The sequence below is a fragment of the Leptomonas pyrrhocoris genome (assembly GCF_001293395.1).
Source record: "Leptomonas pyrrhocoris isolate H10 chromosome Unknown, whole genome shotgun sequence".
NCBI classification, from domain to species: domain Eukaryota; phylum Euglenozoa; class Kinetoplastea; order Trypanosomatida; family Trypanosomatidae; genus Leptomonas; species Leptomonas pyrrhocoris.
In genome coordinates this window covers 1,771,421-1,784,085 of record NW_015438357.1, presented here as the reverse complement: position 1 = coordinate 1,784,085, position 12,665 = coordinate 1,771,421, and the positions used below count along the sequence as shown (strand labels likewise).

Here is a 12,665-nt window from a genome sequence, read left to right as displayed (position 1 = left end):
TATATATATTCCTCTTTCGTATCTTGTGTGTTCTTGTTTTCCTGCGTAACGCACGCTTCCCGTCAGCACGACAAAGTGGAAGGCCCACATCACGGCTGTGCACCACTTACTACTGTAAAATAAGTTACAACCTTTTTCTTTGTTGAAGCCAAAAAAACGTGTTGCTATATATACTCACATATATACATACACATCATCGTAGGTTCAGGGCTATCCTTTCCTTCTTCTTCTTTTCTTTTCAGTGAAAGATAAACTCCGCACCTTCTTGCACCAAAGAGGAAAGCAGTTACGCAACGCCGTTTGCACATACGAAGCCTGCGTACGAGACGACGATACATTGCTCAAACTACATAGAAGGAAAGAGACAATCAAACGATTTCAACGCACATCACAGTGACTTGCAAGTGCCATTTGCGCTCTCATTCGCTCCTTGCGTTGTTCTCACAGCATTTTCACTTTTACACGTGTATATTGAGTTCGTACGTCGAGCTTTGCACTTACATCTTTGCTTTTCTTTTCTTTTTTGGAGAAAATTGAAACAGGAAAGGAAAACGACCAATGCCGATTGCACCTCGCCAAGGAAGAAAAGGTGGTAAGATCTCCGCTTCACCGACGGCGGGAGCGACGGAGTCGCCGGGTGCCGTGTCGCCCGGATCGCTGCCGCCGAGCACCACCGGCGCGGCCCTCCCGACCGACCCGAACACCACCCTTCAGTTCAACATTGAAGCCCTCATGGGCAAGAAACGGCGCAGCCCTTCCAAATCGAAGACGGCAGCTGCTGCTTCAACTGCCGGAGGTGGCGCGAGCGGCAATGAAAACGGCAGTTCCACCTCTGCAGCTGACAGCGGAGGTGCCGCGAACGGGTCCACCACGAACGCCACGGCGGCCGCCTCCGCGGCGGAGAACTCTGGCAGCCTCGCCCCCGCTGGCGCGGACTCGAATGTCTTCAAGTTCGACCTCGACGCGATTGCGCAAGTAGGCCAAGGTGTCGTCTTTGGGGGCAACAAGACAATGCGTACGGACTTCCACAAACCGGTCTCTGACCCGATTGCGGTGTCGAAGAAGCTAGGCGAGCTCCTCGAGGCACAAAACGCTACTGCAGCTAATGCCGAGAACAAGGCGTCACCGGTCACGGAGACCGTTGACGTGGCAGGGCTGGCGGAGACTGCGTTGCATCAGGTGGTGCTGCTGCAGCGCTCCTTCGCCGCGCTCCGCCTCGCCGTCGCAGTTAGCCGACAGGATGGCAAGAAGGTGCTCGTTGTGGTGCCGCACTACTCGGACGTGTCGGACGTGGCTGTCGCACTTCAGGCTCTTAGCCCTTCTAGCAGCTGCCCTGTCGGCGAGCTCACCGGGCAGTCTTTTAGCGGGGAGCCCAGCACGACGCTTTGGGTGACCGACGTGGACACGGCGCTGGTGTATTTGACCGCGCAGCGCGGCATGGCACCCTTCACCCACCTCGTGCTGCCAAACCTCAGTCGCATGAACCCGCTGTTGTCGTACTTTTTGTGGGGCCTGCGCGAGCGCGTGTACCGGCGGAGCGCCAACTTCGATGCCGCCGCCCCATCGCTGCACCTTGTCGTGTGCGTGAGCGGGTCCGTGACGAAGCGGGTGCAGGCCTTCTTTGCGAACCAAAAAGTCACCACCCTCGACACGCCGTCGGTGCGGCCGCTGACGGAGTTCTCGTACGACGAGGCGAACGCGCTGGCCGAGGTGGACGTGCTGAATGTCGCGATTGACGAGTCCGGCAAGTACCCCGGGCCGCACCGCAAGATCGTGGACCACTCCGTGCAGGTCGCTGCGGCGCTGGTGCGTCGCATCTTTGCCGCGTCGCCGACGTGCCCGCAGGCGATTTACATCCTCACCGGCGATTCGCGGGAGATGGTGGACGCGCTGCACAAGGAGCAGCTGCCTGACACCACCGTCTACGCCGGCCGCTTTCCGTCCAAGGAGGACAGCAGCGCCGCTGCGACCCCGTCGAAGCATCGCGTCTGCGTCCTGCACTCCGTCGTGTCCTTCACGAACTACAACAACGAAGAGGCGACCTTTGTGCTGGACATGGGCACCACCCGCCGCTTCGCCGTGCAGAACAAATCGGAGGGCTTCATGGCCTCGAGTGCGTCGGAGTGGGCGTCGAAGGCAGACGTCTCGGAGCGGAAGCAGATGGTGGGTGCCAAGTTTCCCGGCGCCTACGTCGCCCTCTACCCACCCGCGGCGGAGGCGGTGCTGCCGACCACCGAAGCCCCGCAGCCCACCGTCTACGAGGTCGAGGATGCGCTGCTGCAGTGCTCGCGTGCCCAGCTGCCCATCGAGCACGCGAACCAGGAGATGGTCTGCTCCCTCGATGCGGAGAGCATCGAGCAGGTGAAGCACAGCCTCTCCGAGAAATGCTTCACTGCGAATTTGTCGGACGCCAGCCTCACCTTCACGGGTGAGATCGCCTCTCGCTTGCCGCTGGAGGTGGATCTGGCACACATGGTGATTAACTGCTGCGCCCTGGGACACAGCGAGGTTGGCGTGGTGGTGGCCGGCGTGTGCGCGCTGCCCTACCGCTTCCCGACCGGCGACTCTGCCGAGGCTTTTGCCGCGTGGAAGAAGGGTGTGCTGGAGTCACGGCAGGAGTACGCGGGTGATATTGCGAACCAGAGCGACTTGCTGGCGGATGTTCTCGTCTTTCTGGAGTGGTGGCGACTGAAGGCGAGCGGGGCCTCTGCGCAGGCGTTCGCCGCGAAGCTGCAGGTGAAGGAGGACCGCCTGGAGCGCATCCGCACCCTCATCACCTACCTTCGTGTGCAGATCTCCGACTACACCTTTGTCGACGACCTCGAGGATGCGGCGACGCTGGCCGCCGTAGCGCAAAGCATCAAGACCAGCGCGTCTATTTTCACCTTCTTGGAGACGGTGGCCCTGGCGCGCCGCCTCTTCTTTGTCCGCGATGCCGGCACGATCAACGTGAAGGACCGCGCCGGGGCGCTGGTGTTTGTGCGCACGGCGAAGAAGGTGGTGCCGAACACCGCCAGTCCGAGCAGCGTGGCGTGGGAGTCCGGCGCCGCCCTCGTCGCCGTCGACTTGCGCAACCTCCTCAGCACCATCACGTGCGCACGCGTCTCGGCCGTCAACAACAACTACCTCTTCGCCGCACTGCTGCTGCTGTACCCGCAGGTGGAGTACTCGGCCGCCGTTGAAGTTCCTTCGATGGGCACCCGCGTCGTCTTCTTCGGCATCACCTGTAACCGCCAGATGAAGCGCTTCCGCGTCAGCATTGGCGAGGCGGCGCAGATCCTTGACTTTCGCGAGAAGTGGAACCGTGCTCTCGGCTACCTGCAGGCGCTGCGCACTTCCAGGAAGCCGCTCTCGCACCGCAAGTTCAACTTCATGCTGAAGGAGGCAGACCGCCACTTCGATTTGGAGGAGCTGCGGGCCGAGGTGCAGCGGGAGCTGCAGAACCTCGTGACGGAGATCGAGGTGGTGGAGCACCAGACGAGCTTTGCGACGCAGAAGGTGCACTGCCTCGCGCCGACGCAGGTGCTGCTTCCCGTCGACGGCGTCGACGCGTCGGACGTGGACGTGACGAAGAAGTTCCACGACGGCGAGCTGTGGACGATGGCGGCGTCGCCGACGGCCGACACGCCGTCCACGGTGGCGGGCGTGGCAGGTGGGGCTGCAGCGGCCGCAGCGCTCGCCACGACGGCGCAGTCTCCGGTGCTCATGTTCCCGACGTCCGCCGCGACGCCCCTCATCATCGACGATGACGAGGACGACGAGGTGGAGGTGTTGGGAGACCTGTACGTGAACATGAACGGTCCGATCATCGACGACGACGACGAGTAGGGCGTCGATGCTGCCGGAAAAGAAGAAGAGGCGCGCAGCAGCTCGAAAGAAGTGTTGCGATACACATATGTGGGACTGGAAGCCTCCCCTCCTGATTTCCATTTTCATTTTCTTCGATTCCGTTCTATGCTGCTTCTTCCGCGCTGAAGGGGAAAAACGAAAAGTGAGGTGTACTGATCGTGTCCTGCCCTTTTTCTGCCGTCGTCGTCGAATTACCCGTTTTTCATTCCTGACCATTTTTTCTCCCTTCATTTCTTCCTTTCTATTTTCTAAGTTCCTTGACAGTGATTGTGTAGGTGTGTTTGTGTTTGGAGGTTGTTTCGCTCGTAACTGATGTGGTGCTTTGATGCGTACGTGTTTGAGGTGCTGTGACGTGACGGTAGATGATCTATCGGTTGAGGGTAAAGAATTAAAGAAGGGGAGGAAGAGGCGCACCTATCTGTCTGTGCGCTACTGTGTTTTGGTGCATGGGCAAAAAGAACCGCAACGGATTTGGCGCTGATGTATTTGTGCTGCTGAGGAAAGTGAAGCACGCTTCCGGTCACGCTTATAAACACACACACACACACCAACAATAACAAAAAGTAAAAAAAAGAACGCACAAGCGCTGGACTGTGAAACAAATCCGCTGTGTCACCATTTCTTAAATATTATTTTTGTATTCTGCGTTCTTCTGCCCGCCATTTTGGGAGTCGACAGGGAGGTTCAATATGAGAGGGGAAGGGAGAGAGAGAGAGCGATGGAAGGATAGGGAAGGAGAGGCGAAGAGCTCGTGACTTGAATAAAACCTTCGCAATAACTCGACTGTTGCGGGAAGATATCAAGAGTGCCAACTTCGCAGCGTGCATGTGCATGTCTCATCGGATGGGCGTTCTTAACAGGTCTCTCTCTCTCTCTCTCGAAGGAACTTCTCGCCGCGATTGCGCACGCGTGTTTGCGTTTTTGTGGTTTGTCCTATTTGCTTGTTTGGTTTTTGCTGTTCGCGTGTTGTTCGTGAGGCCAGCTTTTCACGTCAACGGCGTTAAACACAACAACAAAGTAAATGGGTTTTCTAAAGTGCACGGCCATTGTGAGAGAGATGACACGAATACTAGAATGATAACAGCCTTGTAGGTTTTTTTTATCTGTGATTTTTCTTGAACGAATCGACGGGTTTTTGTGTGCTGGGCAATGTGCTGCTGGGTAAGCGAATGTAAAGCAAACGCCCATCTTCGGAGGCATCGGCGGTCTTGCTGTGTTCAACTCATACCCCCTCCCCCCCACGCACACACACGCATACACACTCAAAATGACGTGAAACAAGCTTTCCTTGCGAAAACTGCCATCCCATCCCACCGTCGATTTCCACCAAAGAGAAAGAAAGAAAACAACAACAACAACGATGTATTGTGCACTCGCTCACCTCTCTTGCTCTCCCCATAGCCTTCTCTCGTACTGACCAAGAATGCGTCAGGTGAAAGCAACGGACTTTCTTCTTCTACTCTGACCTGGATTGAATAGGACTGATACATTGTGGAGGGAGAAGACTCACATCTGAGGAGACGAGTACAAGCCGCGACACCACAGCAGTAACCATCTACGTATCCCCACCACCGTGCATTAGCATCGACATCACTGAAAGAGGAATAATAATAAAAAAAGAACACAATCGCGCTCCCTGGAAAATGGAAGCCAAGTCCGATCCTACTCTAACACGGAGACGTCAGCGCCGCCCAGATCTGCAGAGCGCTTTCGACGTTCCAGAGGACATCCAGCAACTCATTTCGAATGTGGCGCACACGCTGATGTCGGGATTCACGAGCAGGGCGAAGTCGAATTCCGCAGTCGCAGCGAAGGTGGTCGGTGCTGCCGACAAAGGCCTCCAGGAGCTTCTTCAGCCGTCCCTCACACCCGCACAGCAACTCCACGCCATCTCGAAGGTTACCGGCGCCCTCAAAGACGTCCCCAAGGCGCAGCTGGGAGTTTTGCTGACCGCAAGTTCCGGCGAACTCTACACGTGGGGCCGCACCTTGGCGCTGGAGGCAGTCGTACCGATGCTGCTCGACTGTCGGGTGCGCTATCTGCATCGGGCCTTGATGACCCTCCTGCGCGTCCTGGTGCCTACGCCCGACGCCCATTTCGAGGCTGTGGTACGGGAGATGTACGTCACACGCGTACTGCGGCGCGCCGGCGCAGGTGCATTAACTGCCGCGTCGACTTCTTCTGCCAGCGAGGCATCGCCCGCTGCTGCTGCCGCGGCCGCGCTTTACTTCCCTACCGCGACCAACGACGTGCACATCAGTATCAGTGCGTCGCGTGACGCCGTCTTGAACTTCTTAAACACTGTGGACGGACTGACCAGCACCCTTATGCCAATGCTGCCTTCCGTTTTCAATGCCACGTTCCTGGAGGCGCTGCCGCTGCTCGCGGAGTGCTTTCAATGGGTGGTCGTGAACGCCACAAGCCACAGCCATTCACAGGTGGGTGGCGACTCCAGTCGCGGCGCCACTGCAGTGGCCCCTCCTTCAACGGTGGCAGAGGAGGGCGAGGAAGTTGCCGTCGGCACGAGAGAGGAGGAGGAAGAAGGAAACAAAAGAGCAAAAGAAGACACGAGCGGCACAAAGGGTACTCCGTCGCAGGCGCTACCCGGGGCTGTGGGCGGCACCGTCTTCGGCGAAGATCTCGAGCACATTCGTTTCTGCGTGCGCGTTGTCGCCACGTACATCCACAAGTACATGGATTCCTTGACCGCGGCCATGCTGTCGTGCACCGCGGGCGGCGATGTGTCACGACAACTCGCGCGCTTGCTACAACCGACGGTAGTGATGCTCGCGTCGCCTATTTTCCCAAAGGACGTGCTGAACGCGGTAGGGCTTTTGGTGGCGTCAATCCTGACCGTACGTACCTGTGACGGGTGGCTGCTGTCGGCGGTGTGCGCCGCACTGCGGGACGACGTAACGCAGTCCGCCGCAGGAGACGCCGCAGGAGACGCCGCAGGAGCACTAGAAGAGAATAAAGAGTTGTCGCGTGGCGCACCCATCAAGGAGGCGAAGTCTCTGGCGGACTTATTTGTCTGTGCGGAAGTGGCACTTGGTGTGGTGTGCGCTGCGGATCCGCAAGCCGCTGCCCAGGCTCACCACAGCACCGGCGCGAAGGCGTTGCACGATCTTTTTACTACCTTTACCCCGAACGGCTGCTTCGCGCTTCTCAAGGGCATCCTGGCGCACGTCTCATCGCCCATCCGCGGGGACTGGATGTCGCTTGGCATTCTCCTGAATCCGCACGGCCCCGCCTCCACGGTCGTGGCCTACGACGTCATTGTGCCCGCTGCCCAAGTGTTCTGCAACGCGGTGCAGGAGCCTGAGACACGCTTTATGGCTATTCAAACCGTGGACAGCGTGGTGCGGCACGTGAGTGCGGTCTTGAGTGGTGCCTCCGCTGCACTGAGAAAATCACGCGATGCGGCAGAAGAGCAACGAACGTTATCGAGCTCTGGCTCGGCAGCAGTGGAAAAGGGCGCCGTGCTGACGGAGCAAGCACGTGGACATCTGACCTCTCTCTGTGTCTCCACGCCTAAGTTGCAGGCAACGCTGCTTATTGCGACGCAGCTCATCATGTCTCTCTGGGATGATGGCACGCAGCAGATGTCCGGCGCCCTCTACGGCACCTACAACGAAATCTTGAAAATCAAAGACACGCTTCACTTGTGCCAACAACAGCAACTGACGAGTGGCGAAACGTCGGTGGTCAACGGAGAAGCGGACACCGCCGTGACGCTGGACCAGATCTTGGATGTGCAGGCGGAGCGGCGTGGCAAGTACCACGCGTTACTAGGTCACCTGTCCATGATGCCGCTGCCCAACTTTGTCCACGTGCTGCAGCGACACTACCGCTGCGAGGCGTCGATGGCCGACGCTGTGGCCGCATTCTCGCGCATGTTGCTGTCCGGTGCGAGCAATCACAAGATCGGCAACGTTGCGGGTGACGTGTTCGCGCAGCTTGCAGGTGCACTTAAGAGTGCGTCTTCTGACAAGGCTTTGAACGACGACCACCACCTCAGCAGCAGCAGGAACAGCACCCACACGGAGACCGTTGCGAGTGTGCTGCGCAAAGGCATCGTGGAGCCGCTAGCGAGGGCGATGACGGATAAGGGCTACGTGAGCGTTTCCTCCAACGTAAGCGAGGCAGTGAACATTTCACACATTGCCGCTCACTTTGCCGCTCCGTTGATGAAGCAGGATCCCTCGTTTCTGACGACGATCTTGTCCGCCATTGGGGACGGAAGTGCTACGTTGGCCGACGTGAAGGAGTCGCATGCGTGCGAGCGTCTGGAGCAAGGCGTCGTGGAGGTACTCTCTCGTGCGCGTGGCGTGGGCATCGATATCGCGCCGTACATCGCTCCGGGCAGCACCGTCCTGTCAGTGCTGGAGGCGAGCATGCATAGCCTCAACTACGAGGTCCGCAACAGTGCGCTCTGCCTCTGTGTGCTGGGTTCAAAGAAGATCCAGGCGGTCCAACGGTGGCAGCTGCAGAAGGTGGAGAAATACCTCATTCTAAACATGCACCTCGGCGGCGACAGCACGGCGCGGAAAGGGCTGCTGGAGATGCTGAAGAAGTGGGCCCGCCGACTCATGGAGAGCTACACGAGTAAAGGCATCAACGCAGGGGACAGCCACGACGCAACGAAGGCGTCAAAGAAGCAGCGGAAGGAGGAGCGTGCAGATGTAGCGGCCCCACCATCAGCACCACCTCCGGAGGCTACATCGGATGTGCTGGAGCTGGGTACTCCTGCGTACCGCGACGCGGTAATGCAGCACTGCGTGCGACTCGCCGAGATCTTCGCGCAGAACATAGGCGTGAACCTGCGCGCCAGCTCGGGACTCGCAGTGGAGCGTCGCGTTACCGCGATGATGGGATACGTTGTGCTGGTGCAGGGTCTGCGAACTGTCGTGAAGGGTGAGAAGCAAGAGAAGCTGTGGTTGGCGACACAGGAAAATGCACGGCAGGGTCTCCTTCACGTCTGCACTGTGCCGTCGCTGATTGCAACCTTGTCGGATGGCTGGTCACAGGCACGGGACAGCGCGCAGGAGCTGCTGCAACTCTTCTGTGAGCTGGCACCCGCTGCGGTGTTTGCAGAGGCCCGCGGCGTCAGCAGCGACGATGCCAACGCCTCATGCTCCGCGTTGACTGAGCAGGCACATCAGGACCTCTTAAAGGCGCAGACGTACCGCAACGCGGAAGGGGCAGTGCGGCGCTTCTTGCTCTTCTCCATGCACTCCTTTACAGCGCAGGCGAACGCGCAGCTTCACCCACAGCAGGAGCTGGATCGGTTAAACGGTTTACTCGAAGTGGAGCGCACATCGGTGCTGGCAAAGTGCGCCTACATGAGTGCGATGCGTGGCAGCTCGTCGTACGCGTACATCCAAGCTAACCCGCTGCACGGCTCGCTGTCGCTCTGTGCGGAGCTGCTGGGCTGCATGTCCGCGGTGGACCGCCATCTGTCTCTCTGCGTGGCACCAGGCGGCGAGGCTACGGCAGTCCTGGGCGGCCCAGTATTGACTCAAGCGTGCACGCAGCTCCTCCGGTGCTGCGGCGTGGTGCTGCGCACGTGCAGCTCCCTTGTGGGAACGGAGACGGTGACCGCCGGTGCAACGGCGGGCGTGGGGGCGGATGAGGTGGTAGACTGCCGCGGCCACGTGTACGATCGCAGCCGCCCCGAGGCCGAGTCTGTGATGCGCGGGGTGGTGAACAACACGTGGCTCAGCATGCGCGTCTCCACCACCGCGGTGGATCGCGTGCTCAAGGTACGCGCTGTGCATCTGCTTCCGTTTGACGTGGTCCGCAGCACCGCCTACGAGCTGGTGCATGCCCTGCTGCTCACGAAGCACAACGGCGTGATGCGTTGCGTTCGCGAAGCGCTCAAGTCGTTGACCGCCACCCTCGTACGCTCCCGTGCGCCGCAGTTTTATCAGCTGCCGGCTGAACTGCTGGAGTACCTGCTGGGTCCGGAGGGCGTCACGTCCGGCGACATGGCTCGCATGCTCCGACGCAGTCAGGGACTGCCGCACGCTATCCTGGCCGTTCTGGAGGCGGAGGACACGGCGGTGCCCTACTGCCTGTTCCCGTCTGCGATGCGCCAGCTGACACGCGTCGCCCGTGGCAACTTTCAAGTTGCTGAAGGCACCGTTGGTCACTTCAACAGCCTGGGCAGCACCCTCGACGACGTGCGCCGCAGCCAACGCTCCAACGCGCTAAATGTGCTGAAGTTCATCTTCGAGGATAAAGTGTTTGCCGATCGCGTCGTTGCCTACATCGAGGAGGCCTTCTCCCTGGCGACGGAGGGCTTCCACGACGCGAGTTGGTACACTCGCAACAGCTCCCTGATGCTTTTCTCCGCCGTCCTCCACCGCTTCGTCGGCGAGCACCCGTCCACCGGCGGCTCCGGCGTGAACACGTCGCTGCACGACGTGGCAAAGCGCACTCCCCGCGGCGTCGCGTACGCGTACGCGGAGCTGATGCGCGGCAACGGCCTCATCGAGGATGTAGTGGCCGGCGACGTCTCTTCCTCCTCTCCCCCGGCAGGTGTGTCTGCCAGTGTGGAGGTGAACGTGGCCCTCTTCCCCGTTCTGCAGCTGCTGTCGATGCTTTCGCCCGACCCGCCCCACCTTCTCACCAAAGCCAGCCACGGCGAGTGGGACGACGCCGCACGCATCTCTGAGGCAGTGCGGCAGTGCGCCGGCTCACCTAGTTTGATGGTGCGCTCCGCCAGCGCGGTGGCGCTGTGCTGTTTGGTGCCCATCGCCTCCTTACCACGCGTGATTGCGCGAACGCGGCGTGGACTCGCTTTGCTGCCGTGCGAGGCGGCGCCGCTGTCTTGCGACGTCAGCGATGAAGGCTGCCCACAGGAGAAACCGCAACCAAACGGTGGCGGTGGCGTCAACGCGTGCCACGGCGCGTTGCTTCAGCTGCTGCAGTTCCACGCCCAGTACGTTGGAACGCTGCGACGCCATTACAAGCAAAAGCGCAGCAGCTACGCCACCCCTGCTGTCGCCGAGGAGGTCTGCCACGCCATTTGCGAGGTGGTGCTCTCGTGCCACGCCGTTCTTGTGAGAGTGTGTGCCGTGTGCCCCACTGTCGCTGCAGCCGTATTCGGCTTGCTGGCCGACCTTGTCTACTACGGTCCTCAGCAGCACCTCTCTGACAGCCAGCAGCAGGCACTTCGTGGCCTGTGCGTGGCGTCGCTTCAGGCGTACGTGTTGTCGAGTCAAGGTGTCCTGGAGCGCGGCAGCGTGATGGAGGGCGCCAGCGCTGTTGTCATATTTATGGCTGCGCAGCATTGTGTTCCTGTTGGCGCGTGGTCGGCTGCGGAGCAGCAGTGCGTCGCGCAGATTCTCAACCACGAGGCTGCTGCGTTGGACATCCGCAAAGGAGAGCACAACCTGATTTCGTGGGTCGCGGTGCAACTCATTCACTACGGCGACCACAAAACAGGTGTGCTAGACCGGGACGCAATGGCGGCCGTTCTGCAGGTGCTTGCCGGTGAGGTCCAGTGCGATATCCGCTCCTTGGTGTCGCAGACCTTAACCGACTTCTTTGAGAGCGGCGCCGTTGCCGCTTCGACGCCAGCGGCTACCATGCCGAACATCCGGTGCCTCTCGTGGGGACAGCTCGTCACCCATTTGCGCTTCACCGCCGCCTCCCTTACGCTTTCTTCAAACAACGGTGTTTCCGATGCAGAGCAGACTTTCAGCGCCGGTGTCAGCTCGTCGGCTATCGACCGACTGTACGAGATTGTTGTTCATCTTCTCTCCTCCACCGTGAACGACGACGACGCTGCGAGCGCCGCGGTCGGTTCGCTTTGGCAGAACTCAGACGCCTGCAGCGCAGCACTGGATCTGGCCGCCTGCTACGACATGCACGCAGCGGCGGCAGCAGCGCGAGTGATTTCGCCTCGTTTGGCGCGCACCCTCGCGTACTTCGCGGAGCCGGAGCAACCGCTGGAGGCGCGCCTGGCAGTCGTGCAGGCGCTTCGCACGGCGCAGCCTTTCCTGCGGCGCAGCGTGTCGGCTCCCAGCTGTCCCGAGAGCGCCGTGACGCTGTTTTTGATCCTGCTGCGTTTGTTGGTCGATGACACCTCGAACATTCGTGAAGCGGCGTCGACGATCTGCTCCCACTGCCTGTGGGGACCGCAGGAGGCGCCGCGTGATCAGGTGTCCTGCCTGTTGGCGGTTGTGCGTCTTCTTCGCCAGTTGCACGCAAGAGGTGAGCTGCCGAGTGCAGCGGCTGCCAAGACGATTTTAGTAGTCACGGAGGTAACTGACGGTGGTGCGACGCTGAAGGATCTGACAGCAGCAGGAAAAGTGGAGTTGGATGACGAAGAAGATAGGGACGCGGAAGACGACGCGAACGGCGAGGATGTTTTGTTTCAGAAGGAGGCGGCGAACATGTTTGCGGAGGAGACGGTGCTTCTGTGCCTGTCGGGGCACATCTTTGGTGTTGACGCGTCGCACGACGTAGCTGTGGCTTGTCGTAGCTTCTCGGTATTCGATGAGCTGTTGAAGTAATGAATGAGGATATATATTTTTTCGATGTTCTCCTTTGACCTTTTGCAAAACAGTTTTAACTCACAACCCAGTGAGTACGCAGTGTTAATGTTGCGTAATAAGTCGGTTAATACTAAACATGGGAGTGAACTCAACTACAAAGCGATGCGAAGAAATTGATGACAAAAGTGAAAGGAAAAGGACAAGACCGTCCCCAGTTCAAATAGCGACTCAAGAGGGTTTTTTATTTCTCCTTTGGGTGGTAAAAAGTGTTCTGCTTGGTCGCCTGTAATACACCTCTTTGTTTTGCCTTCT

General features: G+C 59.4%; 2 protein-coding genes across 4 annotated transcripts; both read left to right on the top strand.

Annotated features, from left to right (window-relative positions):
- Nucleotides 1-65: 65 nt before the first annotated feature.
- ABB37_00572 (hypothetical protein) lies at nt 66-3,828 on the top strand (the record flags this gene model as incomplete). 3 transcript variants are annotated; one of them, XM_015796818.1, is made up of 1 exon in its annotated part: nt 66-3,828. In XM_015796818.1, the coding sequence occupies exon 1, from the start codon at nt 559-561 to the stop codon at nt 3,826-3,828; it is 3,270 nt and encodes a 1,089-aa protein (XP_015664826.1). In that variant the 5' UTR covers nt 66-558. The 3 variants fall into 3 exon arrangements, with proteins under 3 accessions (XP_015664826.1, XP_015664825.1, XP_015664824.1); XM_015796817.1 differs by having other exon boundaries at nt 242-3,828; XM_015796816.1 differs by having other exon boundaries at nt 276-3,828.
- A 1,421-nt stretch (nt 3,829-5,249) lies between these two features.
- On the top strand, nt 5,250-12,371 carry ABB37_00571 (hypothetical protein; the record flags this gene model as incomplete). Its single annotated transcript, XM_015796815.1, has 1 exon — nt 5,250-12,371. Exon 1 carries the CDS (start codon nt 5,493-5,495, stop codon nt 12,369-12,371), a length of 6,879 nt encoding a protein of 2,292 aa, XP_015664823.1. The 5' UTR covers nt 5,250-5,492.
- Nucleotides 12,372-12,665: the final 294 nt, after the last annotated feature.